The sequence below is a fragment of the Saimiri boliviensis genome, chromosome X, assembly GCF_048565385.1.
Source record: "Saimiri boliviensis isolate mSaiBol1 chromosome X, mSaiBol1.pri, whole genome shotgun sequence".
Classification (NCBI taxonomy): Eukaryota; Metazoa; Chordata; class Mammalia; order Primates; family Cebidae; genus Saimiri; species Saimiri boliviensis.
The window spans coordinates 19,055,598-19,070,830 of record NC_133470.1 but is presented as its reverse complement, the minus strand read 5'-3'; the positions used below and the strand labels follow the sequence as shown (position 1 = coordinate 19,070,830).

General features: G+C 40.0%; 1 protein-coding gene across 1 annotated transcript in view; it reads right to left on the bottom strand.

The window, feature by feature from the left end:
• Window positions 1–15,233, bottom strand: part of PHEX (phosphate regulating endopeptidase X-linked) — a 220,919-nt gene that overhangs the window by 41,977 nt on the left and 163,709 nt on the right. The window contains exon 15 of the mRNA XM_003924097.4: window positions 5,309–5,367. Coding sequence (XP_003924146.1) covers window positions 5,309–5,367 — 59 coding nt within the window. The remainder of the gene's footprint in view (window positions 1–5,308; window positions 5,368–15,233) is intronic.

Sequence of the window (15,233 nt, the reverse complement as noted above, 5' to 3'; positions counted from 1 at the left end):
TGCAGTTGCGCAATCTCAGCTTACTGCAACCTCCACCCTTTGGGTTCAAGTGATTCTCCTGCCTCAGCCTCCCCAGTAGCTAGGATTACAGGCACCTGCCACCATGCCTGCCTAATTTTTATATTTTTCATAGAGATGAGGTTTCACCATGTTGGCCAGGCTGGTCTCGAACTCCCAACCTCAGCCGATCCACCTGCCTCAGCCTCCCAAAGTGCTGGGATTACAGGCGTAAGCCACCACACCCACCCTAAAGTCTCTTGAGGGCAAAAGTTTAAAATAATTCCCCCTGCCAATCTTTATATTTTGCTGTTTGTGCTGTGACACAATGGTTATCACAGGGATTCCTGGCATGCCAGGTTTAAATATACAAGCCCTGAGCCTGGCAATGTGCTGGCACTTTACAAATTCATATCATTAAATCCTCCCCTAAAACCCTAGGGCTAGATAGCCTCAACAGGTGGCAGACAGGACAATAGTTGTCAGGAAGGATAAAAACCTCAACTCAGGCCATACAAACTGGATCTCCGATCCATGTGCTTACCTTGCCCCTCTGAGAAGCAGCGAGATCAGCGTCACAGTTATCACAAAGTTAGGGTTAGGCACCAGTCATCACAGATCCTTGTTTTCCTCTTTAACCACCTTGTTAATTCAAATACAATTAAATTCTGTGACAGCTACTGAGTATAACTCCTTACACAGCAGATTTAAATCATTATAATTTCACACTATGCTCCACGTCTGGAGACGTTGCTACCCAGCTTGACAAGGGAAGAAACATAAGAAGCTATAACCACCCTGTAAAAATCTACCATTGAAACGTGGCCACAAATCACAGGGTTCCACACAAAGGCATGGATTTGAAAGAAATAAAGTAAACTACAGGTTTTTCTATTTTCTGCTCAAATCTCTATTGTGTGCAGAAGCAGATTTAAGTGGCATAAATCAGAAAATGATAATGGGAACTGAATGAAATTGTCATAAATCATGTTACTAAGTATAGTTACATCTTAGATGTAAAACCCAATTAAACAGATGGCCACATGCTGTCAGAATCAGCCCCTAATCAATAAAGACGTTCATTTTAGAGAATCACCTCAATTTTTCACTTCTTCAGTGAAGCAAAAAGAAGGCAGTTGTAGGGTGGGGGAAGTCCCAGGAAACGCAGTGGGGAAATGTGCAAGAAGAAACTCCACCTGTCTAAATTTTTAGTCCAGAAAATCAGAAAGGAGAGAGGAGAAAAAAAAAGTCACCCAAAGGATTCCTTGTCATCTTGCCTGGGAATATAATTTACAATGAGAGCAAGCAGTGGTCATTAGGAAAACAGAAACAGCTTGAATCTCTTAATTAAAATACTGTTTCAAATTGTTCATTTAAAAAAACCCCTCTGCCCATAAGCTTTCATGAAACCACTGCATTACCCTGAAATGGCTTCTTCCTCAGTAAACCTCTGATAGGATTAGCCCTTCCCAGACATGAAAAAGGCTGAGCAGGGGTGAACCCTGGAGATGGAACTATTATTAGACACACTTAAGTCCCCCAAGGAGAAGTAAGCCTTCACTGACATTTTAAAGTGAATGTAGAAACAATGGCTTTTCTTGCATAAGAGCTGATCTCTTACACTCACTAGACTGCTGAAAATTAAGCCTACTGATGCCGAGAGTTGATAAAAATGAGGAACAACAGAAACACTTCCGGACTTTAGAACACCAGCTTTGGAAACATCTGATGTTATCTGGTAGATAACTTCCTTCTACCAGCCAGGAATTCCACTTCTGAGTGTATACCCTCAGATACTTGTTTCAAGAAATATTCACAATAATATGCAGAGCAGCACTGTTCATAAGCAAAAGCCTGGGTGCGGGGACACACAGGTCAGACAATAGAAAAATAAACAATCTGGGGGTACAGTCATGAAATGAAATATTATACAGCAGTGAACATGAAAACAACCTACCACCACATGCCACATGGGCGAATCCTAAAAACATGTTGACTGAAAAAACAGTTATGATTGCATACAGTAAGATGCCATTTTTATTATACTAAGAAACATGTTGTTTAGGGATATCTATATAAATAAAGTTTTATTTTTAAAAAATCAACACTCAAATCACAAGAGTGTTACCTCTGTGGTGAGAGGGAGGGATGGTTCCTGATTGGATGAGGTTCCCATAGGCACATATTGATTTTGTCACATTTTCATAAATTCTTTATAACTTACATGTGCCAAAATGCTACATATGTTCTTTCACATGTACCAAATATTAGACAATAAAATGTTTTTAGGTGAATAATCTAAACAATTTCTATTACCTAATATTCTAAATGTTATTATAATTACTATATTAATTATTGTAAGTATTACTTATAATTAATAACTCACATATCATAAGTTCCCATATAAGATATGCAACTTAGTTCTCAAGTTGGCATTTAGGACCTTAAGAAAGCAATGATACTTTCATGATAATGAATATTTATATAGTAAGAAGTGACATTCAAAATATTTAACAACTTACTTGGTTATGTAAATTAATGTATAAATAAAAAATTCCCACCATCTGCTTGTCTTCCTCCTTTCTGTTCATTTCTCTAAGTCGGGCAGAGACTGCCATTCCTAATAGTGGCCACACGAGGGCGGCTCTAAGAAGATGTGCCAGCTGGTAGTGAGCAGCCACAGCCTTCAGGCTGTCCGGTCTGCCCAGAGTCCTGTAGGAACAACAGCCACTATGGAGAACCCATGACAGACTGGCCAACTGGCCAACTGGCCAGAGGGAAGGCAGGATGCCTCACTGAGAAGGTGGCCTGGCCTTTGAATAAAGATTTGAAGGAAATGGGAGCATAAACCTGGCAGGTCACTTGGGGAAGTTTTCCAAGAGAAAGCAAACCTCAGGTATAAACCCCCCAAGAGCAGCGTGTGTCAGATGTGCTCTACAAACACAAAGGAGGCCAGCGTGGCTAGAATAGGAGGAGGAAGGAAGGGGGAAAGTAGTAGGAGGCACAGGCAGAAAGATCACAAGCCTCAAGGCCATTGTAAATAATTTGGCTCAGCCAGGTGCGGTGGCTCAAGCCTGTAATCCCAGCACTTTGGGAGGCCAAGGCGGGCAGATCACCTGAGGTTGGGAGTTTGAGACCAGCCTGACCAACATGGAGAAACCGCGTCTCTACTAAAAATACAAAATTAGCCAGGTGTGGTGGCACATGCCCGTAATCCCAGGTACTCGGGAGGCTGAGGCAGGAGAACTGCTTGAACCCAGGAGGCAGAGCTTGCGGCGAGCCAAGATCAGGCCATTGTACTCCAGCCTGGGCAACAAGAGTAAAACTACATCTCAAAAACAAAATGGCTCTTCCTCTGAGTGAGATGGGATGCAAAAGAGTGACACAATGTGATTGTAAAACATCTTAAAATCGCTACAATATATTTAGAATAGACTGAAGGTGGGTAAAGCAAAAGCAGGAAGGCCAAGGAGGAGGCTATTATCATAATCCAGCTGGGAAATGGTAGTGGTATGAACAAGGGTGGTAAATTCCATCCCCTGCATTCAATACCGTAGAAATGTGATCAAAACCATAAGATGAGATGTTATCACCAAGCAAGTGAGCAAAGATGGAGAGAACAGAAAAGGTGCAAGGACTGAGCCTTGGGGCATGCCACCAATTAAGACATATGGGAAATGAGGAGAAACCAGTAGGGATTTGAGCAGGGGTGGCCCACTCTCCCCAAGACAAGCCACCACTAACCAGAATTTGGTGTTTGTCATTCTCATGAATGTTTTCACACTTACTACAAATGGATGGACCTCCAAACAATGTATAGAACCGTTCTGCATGGTTTTCAACTTCATTCATACAGTATCATACTTGATATATTTTTCCAAGGTGTTTTTTCTGTACAACCTAATACTTGTGAAATTCATCCATTTTGATATATGTTGCTCATTTTTCACTGCTGTATGGTATTCCTTTGTGGGAATATGCTACATTTGATTCATCTTCCTGCAGAGGAACAGGTAGGTTATTTTGCTTTGTCTACTATTATAAATAATACTGTTATGAGCATTTTCACACGGGCCTCTTTATGCCTTGGGCAAGAGTTTTCTAGAGCAGCGGTTCCCAAACTGTAGCATATATTACAATCACCTGTAGTTTTTATTGCAACAGATTTCTGAGCTCCACCACCAAAGTGTGATCAATAGATCTAAGGTGGGGCCTGAGAATTTGCATTTCTAACAAGATCCCCCATGATGCTATTACCGCAGGTTCAGTGACCATATTTCAAGAATCACAGCACTAGAGCACATTCCAGGAGCACAGATGATGGTCATAGGTATGCATACACATCTTCAGCTTTTCGAGATAGTGTCAAATTGCCCTACAAAGTGGATGAGCCAATCTATCTTTCCACCAGCAGTGAGTATGTGTCCTTATTGCCAAGGCTGGATGCCATCAGACTTTCAATTTATGCCAATCAGATCTTAATAATTTTTAAGGCCAGGTGCAGTGGTTCATGCCTGCAATCCTGACATTTTGGAAGGCCAAGGTTGGAAGATCACTTGAAGCCAGGAGTTTGAGACCAGCCTGGCCAACATGGTAAAACCCCATCTCTACTAACAATACAACACAATAAAAAAAAACTTAGCTGGGCATGGTGGTGCACACCTATAGTACCAGCTACTAAGGAGACTGAGGCACGAGAATCACTTGAACCTGGGAGGCAGAGGTTGCAGTGAGCGAGGATCACACCACTGAACTCCTGCCTAGGTGACAGAGGGAGACTCTGTCTTGAAAAAGTAATAAAAATAATAGTTTTAAATTTATCATGGCATTTTTAATTGCATGTACGTGATACATATAAGTAGAAAAAGACATAACATACTAGCATTTATAAGAATATTTCCAAGCTTCTTTCTTACATACAGATGGTCCTCTTAAGTTCTACAACCTGCTCAGTTACCTGCTGTTTTCCCCACCAATCCTACAAATGAACAAAATGGTATGGACAAAATCAGTAAGGCCATTATGAGAGGAAAGTGGAAACTTGCTCCTTTTCATGGCAAATTTCATTATGGTTTAATTTACTGTAGTTTTTTTAAATCAATGGTGACATAAAACTTAAAAAAAAAAAAAAACTAGTAAGCTGAAGGGAGTGAGGAAAATTAGGCACATAGATAGGAAAACAATCTTCCTTCACCAGCATACCCTGTCATTTTTGGGGGAAATACAGAATGCCCTACCCTCCATCATAGTCACGGAAGAGTTCCTTCCATTTTATACCACATTACCAAGGAGGCAAGGAGCCAGTACTCACGGATCTGGTTGGTGGATGCGCTGTAGAAGGCATTGACAGTCGTTGGATTTGTAAACCACCTGTGGAAAAAGAAACAAATGCCAGAGAGTAATCATCATTATACAGGCAGGAGACAAACACAGCATGGCTGGGTTTATTAGCAGATAACCATGGAACAATGGGAAGGCTGCACATGCAGGGAAATTATTCCCTCAGTTTAGGGTTACTGTACTGCTCAATGAACAATCTCATTCTAAATTGAACATGGCTCAGTGAAAATGTATTAACATACCCTGTTATTTATTGTTACTAACTTAGACAAAAAGTCAGCACACCAGTGCTTTTGAAAAAGTTTTAATGAGAAATTCTAAAACCTAAAGGGCTTACCCTGCAAAGGGATACACAGCAATTATGTATTTTCCAGGCCCTATTCAATGGGTTAATTGGACAACAGTGTTTCTAAGCTGCATCACCTCTCACCTGTCCATCAAAAAGTTTTGGATTGGTGACAACACAGAGGTCCGTTTAAAGAAAGATGAATAAAGTTCGACTATGCTACCCAGAGGATCTGCCTGCTCCAGTGGAAAGTGTACTGCCTCTATCACTAACTAGCTGAGTTGTGTGGGAAGAGTCATCTACTTTCCTGGGGTTTGGTTTTAGGTATAAAATTAAGGCACTGCATTAGGACATCTTAAGGATATTTTCTATGTAACAGGAGTCTACACCCAAATCTTAAATGCACAATAGTTTACTTGGATCCGCAGTCAGCAAATTTTTCTCTGTAAAGAGTTAAGATCATAAATATTTCAGGCTTTGCAGGCAAAGAGGCAAAATCAAGGATATTAAGCAGGTACTTAAGACCAAAGTGTCCATTAATTTTATTGATGAAATTTAAAAAATATAATTGTGATCAAGTACAATTATTTCTCTTTTTTTTTTTCTTTCAGAGACAGGGTTTCAGTATGTTGGCCAGGCTGGTCTCAAACTCCTGACCTCAAGTGATCTACCCACCTTGGCCTCCCAAAGTTCTGGGATTACAGCTGTGAGCCACTGCACCCAGCTGAGTACAGTGATTTCTAATACAGGCCTATTAATGAGAATAATGAAATTATTTTGGGGTGAGATAACATTTTGCTTAATTGGGGTTCAAAATTATGCTTCTCCAATTTGGAGGTTCCTCTAAAAACTAAAACTGGAGCTACCATATGATCCAGAATCCCACTGCTGGGTATATACCCAAAGGGAAGAAAATAATTAAAGAGATATCTGCACTCCCATGTTTGTTGCAACACTGGTCACAATAGCCAAGATTTGGAGGCAACCTAAGTGTCCATCGACAGATGAATAAAGACAATGTGGCGCTTATACACAACGCAGTACTCTTCGGCCATAAAAAGAATGAGATTCTGTCATTTGCAACAACATGGATGGAACTAGGGGTCATTATGTTAAGTGAAATAAGCTAGGCACAGAAAAACAAACATTGCATGTTCTCACATATTTGTGGGATCTAAAAACCAAAACAATTGAACTCATGGAGATAGAGAGTAGAAGGATGGTTACCAGAGGCTGGGAAGGGCAGCAGGGGACTGGGGGAGAAGAAGAGATGAGTAATGGGTACAAAAAATATATAGTTAGAAAGAATGAACAAGACCTAGTATTTGATAGCACAACAGGGTGACTATAGTCAATAATTGTACATTTTAAAATAACTGAAAGAGTATAAGTGGGTTATTTGTAACACAAAGGACAAATGCTTGACAGGATGGATGCTCCCATCTTCCATGATGTAATGATTATGCAGGCCTGAATCAAAATATTTCATGTACCCCATAAATATTTACAACAACTACGTACCCACAAAAATTATTTTAATTAAATAACAAAAACAAAAAACAAAATGAAGTTAGTGCTTCACCATCATCAAACCAACTGTTGTGAGTTTCAGTAACTGCTTGTTATGAATAAAACCAAGCAATTCATCTTAAGCTAAACTGCTAAAAATAAACTCTTAAGTCCAGCAGTGGCACACAAATATAGTTCCAGCTACTTGGGAGGCTGAGGCAAGAGGACTGTCTGAGCCCAGAAGTTCGAGTCCAACTGGGTAACATAGTGAGACTCTGTCTCTAAAAAAATAAAAAAGGAAAGAAAGAAAAAAAAAAAAACCTTGTATAAATCCCTTTCTAGAACAATTGTTTTACTCATTTATGTCTAACAGGGTAATTATGTCAGACTAACAAATTAATTTATATCAGGTTAATATGAAACTAATAGGAAATGCAATTGTTAATACTAGTTGGTAAACTCATACCTTCTCCCCAACTATAAAGAAGTCTATGAATATGTCATTCTCTTATCATCATTATTATTAACTAACATTCATTGGGCACTTACTATACACTAAGCACATTCTATTCATCACTTTTTCCCCACAGCAACATAGGAATTATGAGCCCTATCCTTTCACAGATGAGGATAATGAGACTTAGGAGCATTATGTACTTGTACAAGGTTTGGTCTGCCTAACTTTAAACTAGTTCTCCTAAGCATTATATTATACTGAAGTTATTATTGGAAATCAAGAAAGAGCACCTCCTGTCTTTTCAAAACTGAAACCTAGACATATTTACATTAAATGCATATTCTTTTCCTTCAAATTTAGGGTATTTCAGTGAAGCCCTAGTGTTTAACATAAACTTGCTGGTTGGCCTAGCTTCCTGAGGAAACAAGGGAGGGGAAAGCACCTCTATTGACCTAACTTTGCTGCCTGTAGTAGGCAGAATGATGGCCAAGTCCTAATCCCTGGATCCTATAAATATGCTACATTACATAGTAAGAAGGACTTTGCAGGTATAATTAAGCTTAAGGACCTTAAAATAGAGAGATTATCCTGGAATATTCAGAAAGGCTCAATCTAATCACAAGCCCATCAAAGCAGACAACCTTGTTTGGCTAGAATCAGAGAGATGCAACAGAAGAGGAAGTCGGAGCGGATACTGCAGAGCAGGAAGTCAGGGCAAGTCCAGGGTGAGAAGGATTTGACAGGCTGCTGGCTCTCAGATGTAGGTGCAATGTGTGAAGACTGGATAACGGCCTCTGAGAGCAAAGATTGGCTTCCAGGTGACAGCCAGCGAGGAAGTAAAGACCTTAGCCCTACAACCAGAGAACTGGATTCTGCCAACAACCTGAATCCTCTTGGAAGAGGATTCTTCCCAGAGTCTGCCCATAAAAGCCCAGCCAGCTGACACTCTAATTTTAGCCTTATGCAATCCAAAGCAGAGAAAACACCAAGCTACCCTAGATTTCTGACGTAGAGAACTGTGAGACAATAAATCTGTGTTGTTTTAAGCTGCTAAGTTTGTAGGAGTTTGTTACATAGCAACAGGAAACTAGTATACTACCCAAAGAACCCAAAATTTGTAGGTCAAGAGGGGAAAATCCAGGTGCCTTGGGTACTAAATAACATTGGACTTAATCATAATATATACAAAAGATAATGTGTATTCCTAGAGCTTTTCCCTTCTCCTTCTGTCCTTCCCAACTCCCCTCTCTTTAAAATAACACACTTTTAAAACATTCAGGTAGGGGCCATGCAGGGAAAAGGTTCCTAACTGCTGGTAGACACAGGCAGACTAATCGAACCAATCAAACAACCAATCTCTGAAACTAGACCTTAATGGGGCTTCTGAAGCTTCAACAAGAATAACTAAAACATCTTATTTCAGACACATGATCTTACCATTCCTGACCTCATAGGGCTCTTACTGACTCTAGGGCATGTTTGGAGCCTTGAAAATACCCAGCGCTGACATGAAGCAGCTGCACCAGTAGATCCCACCAGTTGTTGATGCTGTTATTTCTTCTATTTGCTCAGGGCCCATGCCAAACCAGCTGTTAAACATTTTGTGTATCTCTTTTATTACATCCAAGCTTATTATATATTTAGTTTTACTATTCTCTAATGTAAGGCTACATGTGCTAGTTTTAATATGTGTTTGCAAACTTTTTTACATTCCTCCCATTAAGAGATGGAATCTAAATTCCTCTCCCCCTGATTATGGGCTAGCCTTAATGACTCACTTCTAAAGAATAACATGCAGCAGAAATGATGATGTGACTTCCAAGGCTAGGTAATTAAAGGTGATACAACCTCCCCGTGATGCATAAAAGCACACCCTTTCTCTCTCCCTCTCTCTCAGGAAAGCTGCTCTTTGAAGTTTCTTTATCAATCAACATGCTGTAAAGAAACCCAACATACATGAAGAGGACGTATGTAGATATTCTAGTCAACAGTCAGCATCAACCACTAGACATGTAAGAGAGGTAGCCTTCCATATGACTCCACCCTCAGCCACTATCTGACTGTAACTATATGAAAGACTACAAATGGCCAGGTACAGTGGCTCACACCTGTAATCCCACAGTTCTGGGAGGCTGAGGTGGGCAGATCACCTGAAGTCAGGAGTTCAAAACCAGCCTGGTCAACATGGTGAAACTCCATCTCTACTAAAATTATGAAAATTAGCCAAGTGTGGTGGTGGGCGCCTATAATCTCAGCTACTCAGGAGGCTGAGGTAGGAGAATCGCTTGAACCTGGGAGATGGAGGTCGCAGTGAGCAGAGATCATGCCAGTGCACTCCAGCCTGGGTGACAGCACGACTCTGTCTCAAAAAAAAGAAAGAAAAGAAAGACTCCAAACAAGAACCATGCAGCTGAGCCTAGTGACCCCCAGGACAATGAGAGATCAAAATAAATAATTACTGTTGTTTCAGTACTCTAAATTTGGGGGAAGTTTGTCACACAGCAATAGAAAAATGGAATGCCGAAAAGTTGGCTATCCACAGACTAAGTCCAACCCAACAGGCTGAATCTTCCCAGGAAACTGTTCTGCTTGCCCAACACAATGGTTTAACAAATTATTGAATTGGAATTCCTTTAAGCGGTGTCTGTCCTTAGTTTTCCATAGTCCCCACCACTCCCTGTTGTTTACACCCAGGTAGGTCAACCATTTGTTACCTGACTGGCCCCTGAAGGCATCTGAGTTTGCATAACTTATCTACCAAGAAGATTTTAAGTTGTTTATGGGCTTTGACTTTTGTCCAAATGGTATGTGCTGAGTAGAAGATCGCTAAATCCATTAAAATGAATTTATTGCCATGCATACATCCACTTGAATCAACAGAGAATATCATTCAAGTGCTTTAAATTCTTCGTACTATGTCTTTAGGGTGCTTCTGCAGTCTGCGTTTGGGAAGGGATTTAGTGCATAAGGTAGGAAGAGATCTCATTGCAAATTAAAATCCCAAAATAATGGGGATGAAATTATACTGGAGAATGAAATACATAAAAAGAATGTAATACCAAAATAGAACAGTCTAAAGGAAAAAACACTGGTGCCCCTATTTCTTTGGACCATATAAAATAGATATACATCAGCGTAAAGTTTTACATTTTTCTTATCCACTCTTACAGATAGTCTAGGGTATACGGAATGGAAAAGCCATAGCATATTTATTACTTTCTTACTAATATCCTGCAGATTATATCACCCCCATTCCATGCTATAGATAATGCTTCTGCAAACAAAAGTTCTGGGCAGGAACATAATTTATAAAGACATTTAATGTATTTTTACATATTTTTTAAAAGATAGGGAATTCAGACATGTTTGGTCACAGCAGAATGAGAGTGAATCAATTGTGAAGCTGGCTTAAAATAATTTCTGTCAAAGAAGGTGATCCTGAGGGAAAGAAATTACTTTCAACTCAAGCCGACCAGTAAGTAAATCTTCTATTTTTAAGCAAGCTGATGAAGTGACAATTCTGTGAACCAAACCCTAAATATGTACCTTCAGGGATGACCACCCAATTAATTTCATTCTTGCTGACATTTCCCATCGCCTTAGAAACTTCTTAATGCACATTAGTGCAACTAAAATGGATTCCATGAGAATGAAAGATAAAGGGGATTTATCTCCTATACCCACAAAGAAGCAAAATGTTATTTTAGGGCCTTGTGAAAAACAAAATCATGATGTGCTGTTCAAAGTAAACTAGTGTAGTGGAGCTACTCCAGAATCATCCCCGCTCGATTAACTCATGAATTCTCAGACCTAAAAGATGTCAATTAAACCCAATGAGTATCACGAGGCTAAAATTCCCTACAATGCCCGAAAAGGACAAGCCAGATGTTTCCCTTAAAAAAAAGAAAAGGAATTGACTCATATCACTTTACTATGCAAAGAAGACCTTAAATTTCTAAATGTTATTTCCCTGAAATAGACATGTGGTCTGAGGAAACAAGAATTACAAGAATCGCACTGATTTTCATTTCTGGAGAACTTTCCCTCGAAATTAACCCATGTAATACCCTTGTTAAAGAGGTATTTGTTTTTCAATGACAGAGAAGAAAACTACACAAATTTCAGTTTGCCTAAGCCCACAACGCCAGTATATTTCTAAGGCATGAATAAAATGCTAGAAATAGTTAAGACTATTAGAATGTGACAATAAATCAGTATCCTAGGATGATGTTAAAGATAACACATTTAGGAGTTTTTCAATTACTAACACAGGCCTTCCTACACACCTAAATGAATAATGACGGGCCGGGCGAGGTGGCTCATGCCTGTAATCCCAGCACTCTGGGAGGCCTAGGCGGGTGGATCACGAGGTCAAGAGATGGAGACAAGCCTGGCCAACATGGTGAAACCCCGTCTCTACTAAAAATACAAAAATTAGCCAGGTGTGGTGGCATGCACCTGTGGTCCCAGCTACTCGGGAGGCTGAAGCGGGAGAATCACTTGAACCCAGGAGGCAGAGGTTGCAGTGAGCCGAGACTGTGCTACTGCACTCCAGCCTGGTGACAGAGCAAGACTCTGTCTCAAAAATAATAATAATAATAATAATAATAATAATAATGACATTTTGAAATCAAAAAATTAGACTGGCTAGATTGCCAATAAAGAGGAGCCTTTGAGAAGATCCTGAAAATTCACCAAAAAACTGGTGAAACCCCGAATTTTCCACAGATTTTTTTAAAAAAGAGTTGAATTGATCTGAAGCAAATATTAAATATTAAAGATTACATAGCTCTGTGACTACCATATTACATGCAGATGGTCATAGGGATACTGGAAATTATTTGCCAAAGTCATCAGATTTGAGTCACTGGATTTAAGAAGCCTAAATCTAAAAATATAGAATAATGTAGCTTGGGAATGAAATAGGATAGGTGGACTAAGAAATAATGTGATAAGAGGACAGAACCAAAGACAGCAGAGCAAATGGCTTTAAGCCATTATCTATCATTTTTCAAAGCAGTTCTAAAACCTTCTGCCTTTTTTCCTTTGTGCTTTTGACTTGAGTCATGAATAGGCAGGGGAGAGATTAAGCTTTAGGCCTACCCCTTAAAGTTGATAACCTCCAGTGATTTTTGCAGGTGCATACCACAGGAAGGTTTCAAGGGCAAAAAGCAGGGACGGTCAGATGGAAACCTAAGAGGGAGAAGTGGTCATCACCACTTAAGCCAAGGGAAAGCACAGGGACCCAGAGTTTCTAGAAGCCAGGACCAGAACAGGGACTTGAAAGGGTGAGTGGCAAGAGACTAGGGAACATAAAAAGAGCCAGTCAAAGATCTAGAAATCAGAATACTAGCCAAGGATAAAAAGCAGACCATGAAAAAAACTGTAACCGATAGAAGCCAGGCTTGCAGGTATAACGGGCTGACAAATCATTTCTGCAAAACTCAAATATAAAACTGGACAAAATTGTCAACAAACAGCCATTTTAGGAATCTGGGAAATGATCAAAGAGAAGCAATAAATTAAAGAAAATGTAATATTTAAAAACCGCTAGAACTTGGCAGTAAGTAGAGCCAGACTACGGCCTTTTTGCCTGAGACTACTTCTGTCCCTCCTAACTCAGTGAGACCTTAGTTTTATCAGGAAAAGACTGGCTGGAAAATGCAGCTTTGCTGTCCCAGTGGGTGGACTCAATTGGGGGTGGGAGTGAAAAGCCACAGCTTTGTCAGATAAAAATGGCCAACACAGAGGATGAAGTAGAGCAAGAAGACTGAGTAGAAACCTCCAGCAAGTGTCATCCCTGCAGGAACACCAAATTGAACAACTAACCACATAAAAAAAAAAGCACCTTCATAAGAACCAAAATCCAGGTGAACAATCAGAACACCTGGTTTTAACATCACATCAAGGAAAGAGGCACTAAAGAGGGTAGGAAGGCAGTCTCGAATTGGTTGTGCCAGCCTTCCCTCATTCCCCGGCAGCAGCCACATGGGCACAGAGAGAAAACCCTGTGTTCTTGTGGGAAGGAGAGTACAGTGATTGTGGGACTTTGCACTGGAACTCCTTGCTGCCCTATCACAGTGGAAAGAAACATAGGGCAGAACTCAGCCAGCACCCATAGGGGGAGCACTTACAGCAGCCCTAGCCAGAGGCAAATCATCCATCTCAACAGCTGGAGCCCTTGTTCTGGCTAGCTCCACCACTGTGAGCTAAAGCTCTTCGGGGTCCTAAATAAACTTAAAAGTCAATCTAGGCCACAAGGTCTGTAACTCCTGAGCAAATCCTGGTGCTGTGCTGGACTTGGAACCACTAGACTTGGGGTGCATGCAACCTAGTGAGATACCAGCCAGAGAAGCAAAGGGAGTGACTGTGTAACCACTCCCCCAACCCCAAACAGCACAGCTTGCAACTCTGGAACGCATTCCTTCCTTCTGCTTGAAGACAGGAGAGGGGAGAGTAAAGAGGACTTTGTCTTGAAACTTGGATACCAGATCAGCCACAGTAGGATAGGGCACTGGGCAGAGTACTGAGGCCCCCATTCCCGGTACTAGCTACTGGACAACATTTCTAGACACACCTTGGACCAGAAGGAAACTCACTGCTTTGAAGGGAAGGACCCGGTGCTGTAAGACTTCATCACCTTGCTGACTTAAGAGCCCTTGAGCAGTAACAAGGTATTTGGGAAACTGTACAAACACATGGAAATTAAACAATATGCTCCTGAATGATGAGTGGGACAAGAAAGAAACTAACAAGGAATTTTAACATTTCTTGAAACAAACGAAAATGGAAACACAACATACCAAAACCTATGGGATACAGTGAAAGCAATACCAAGAGGAAGGTTTACAGCAATAAGTGCCTACTTCAAAAAGTAGAAAAACATCAAATAAACAATAAATCTGAAAGAACTAGAAAACAAAGAGTTAATCAAACCCAAAATGAGTACAACAAAATAAAGAACAAAGCAGAAATAAATAAAATTGAATGAAAAATGACAATATGGAAAATTAACAAAACAAAAAGTTGTTTTTTAAGATAAAATCAACAAATCTTAAGCCAAACTAAGAAAAAAAGAGAGAAGATCCAAATAAATCAAATATGAAAAGGGAGATATTACAAATAATACCATAGAAATTTGAAAGACTGTTAGAGGCTGCTATGAGCAACTATATGCCAATAAATTGGAAAACACAGAAGAAATGGATAAATTCCCAGATGCATGCAACCTACCAAGACTGAACTATGAAGAAATTGAAAACCTGAATAGATCAATAACAAGTAATGAGATTGAAGCCATCATAAAAAGTCTCCCAGAAGAAAAAAAAAATCCCTGGAACCCAATAGCTTTACCTCTGAAATCTACCAAACATTTAAAGAAGAACTAATACCAATAGTACTCAAACTATTCAAAAAATATAGAGAAGGGAATACTTCCAAACTCATTCTATGAGGCCAGTATTAACCTGATACCAAAACAAAGCAAAGACACGGCGAAAGAAAGAAAGAAAGAAAGAAAGAAAGAAAGAGAGAGAGAGAGAGAGAGAGAGAGAGAGAGAGAGAGAGAGAGAGAGAGAGAGAGAGAGAAAGAAAGAAAGAAAGAAAGAAAGAAAGAAAGAAAAGAAAAGAAAAGAAAAGAAAGAA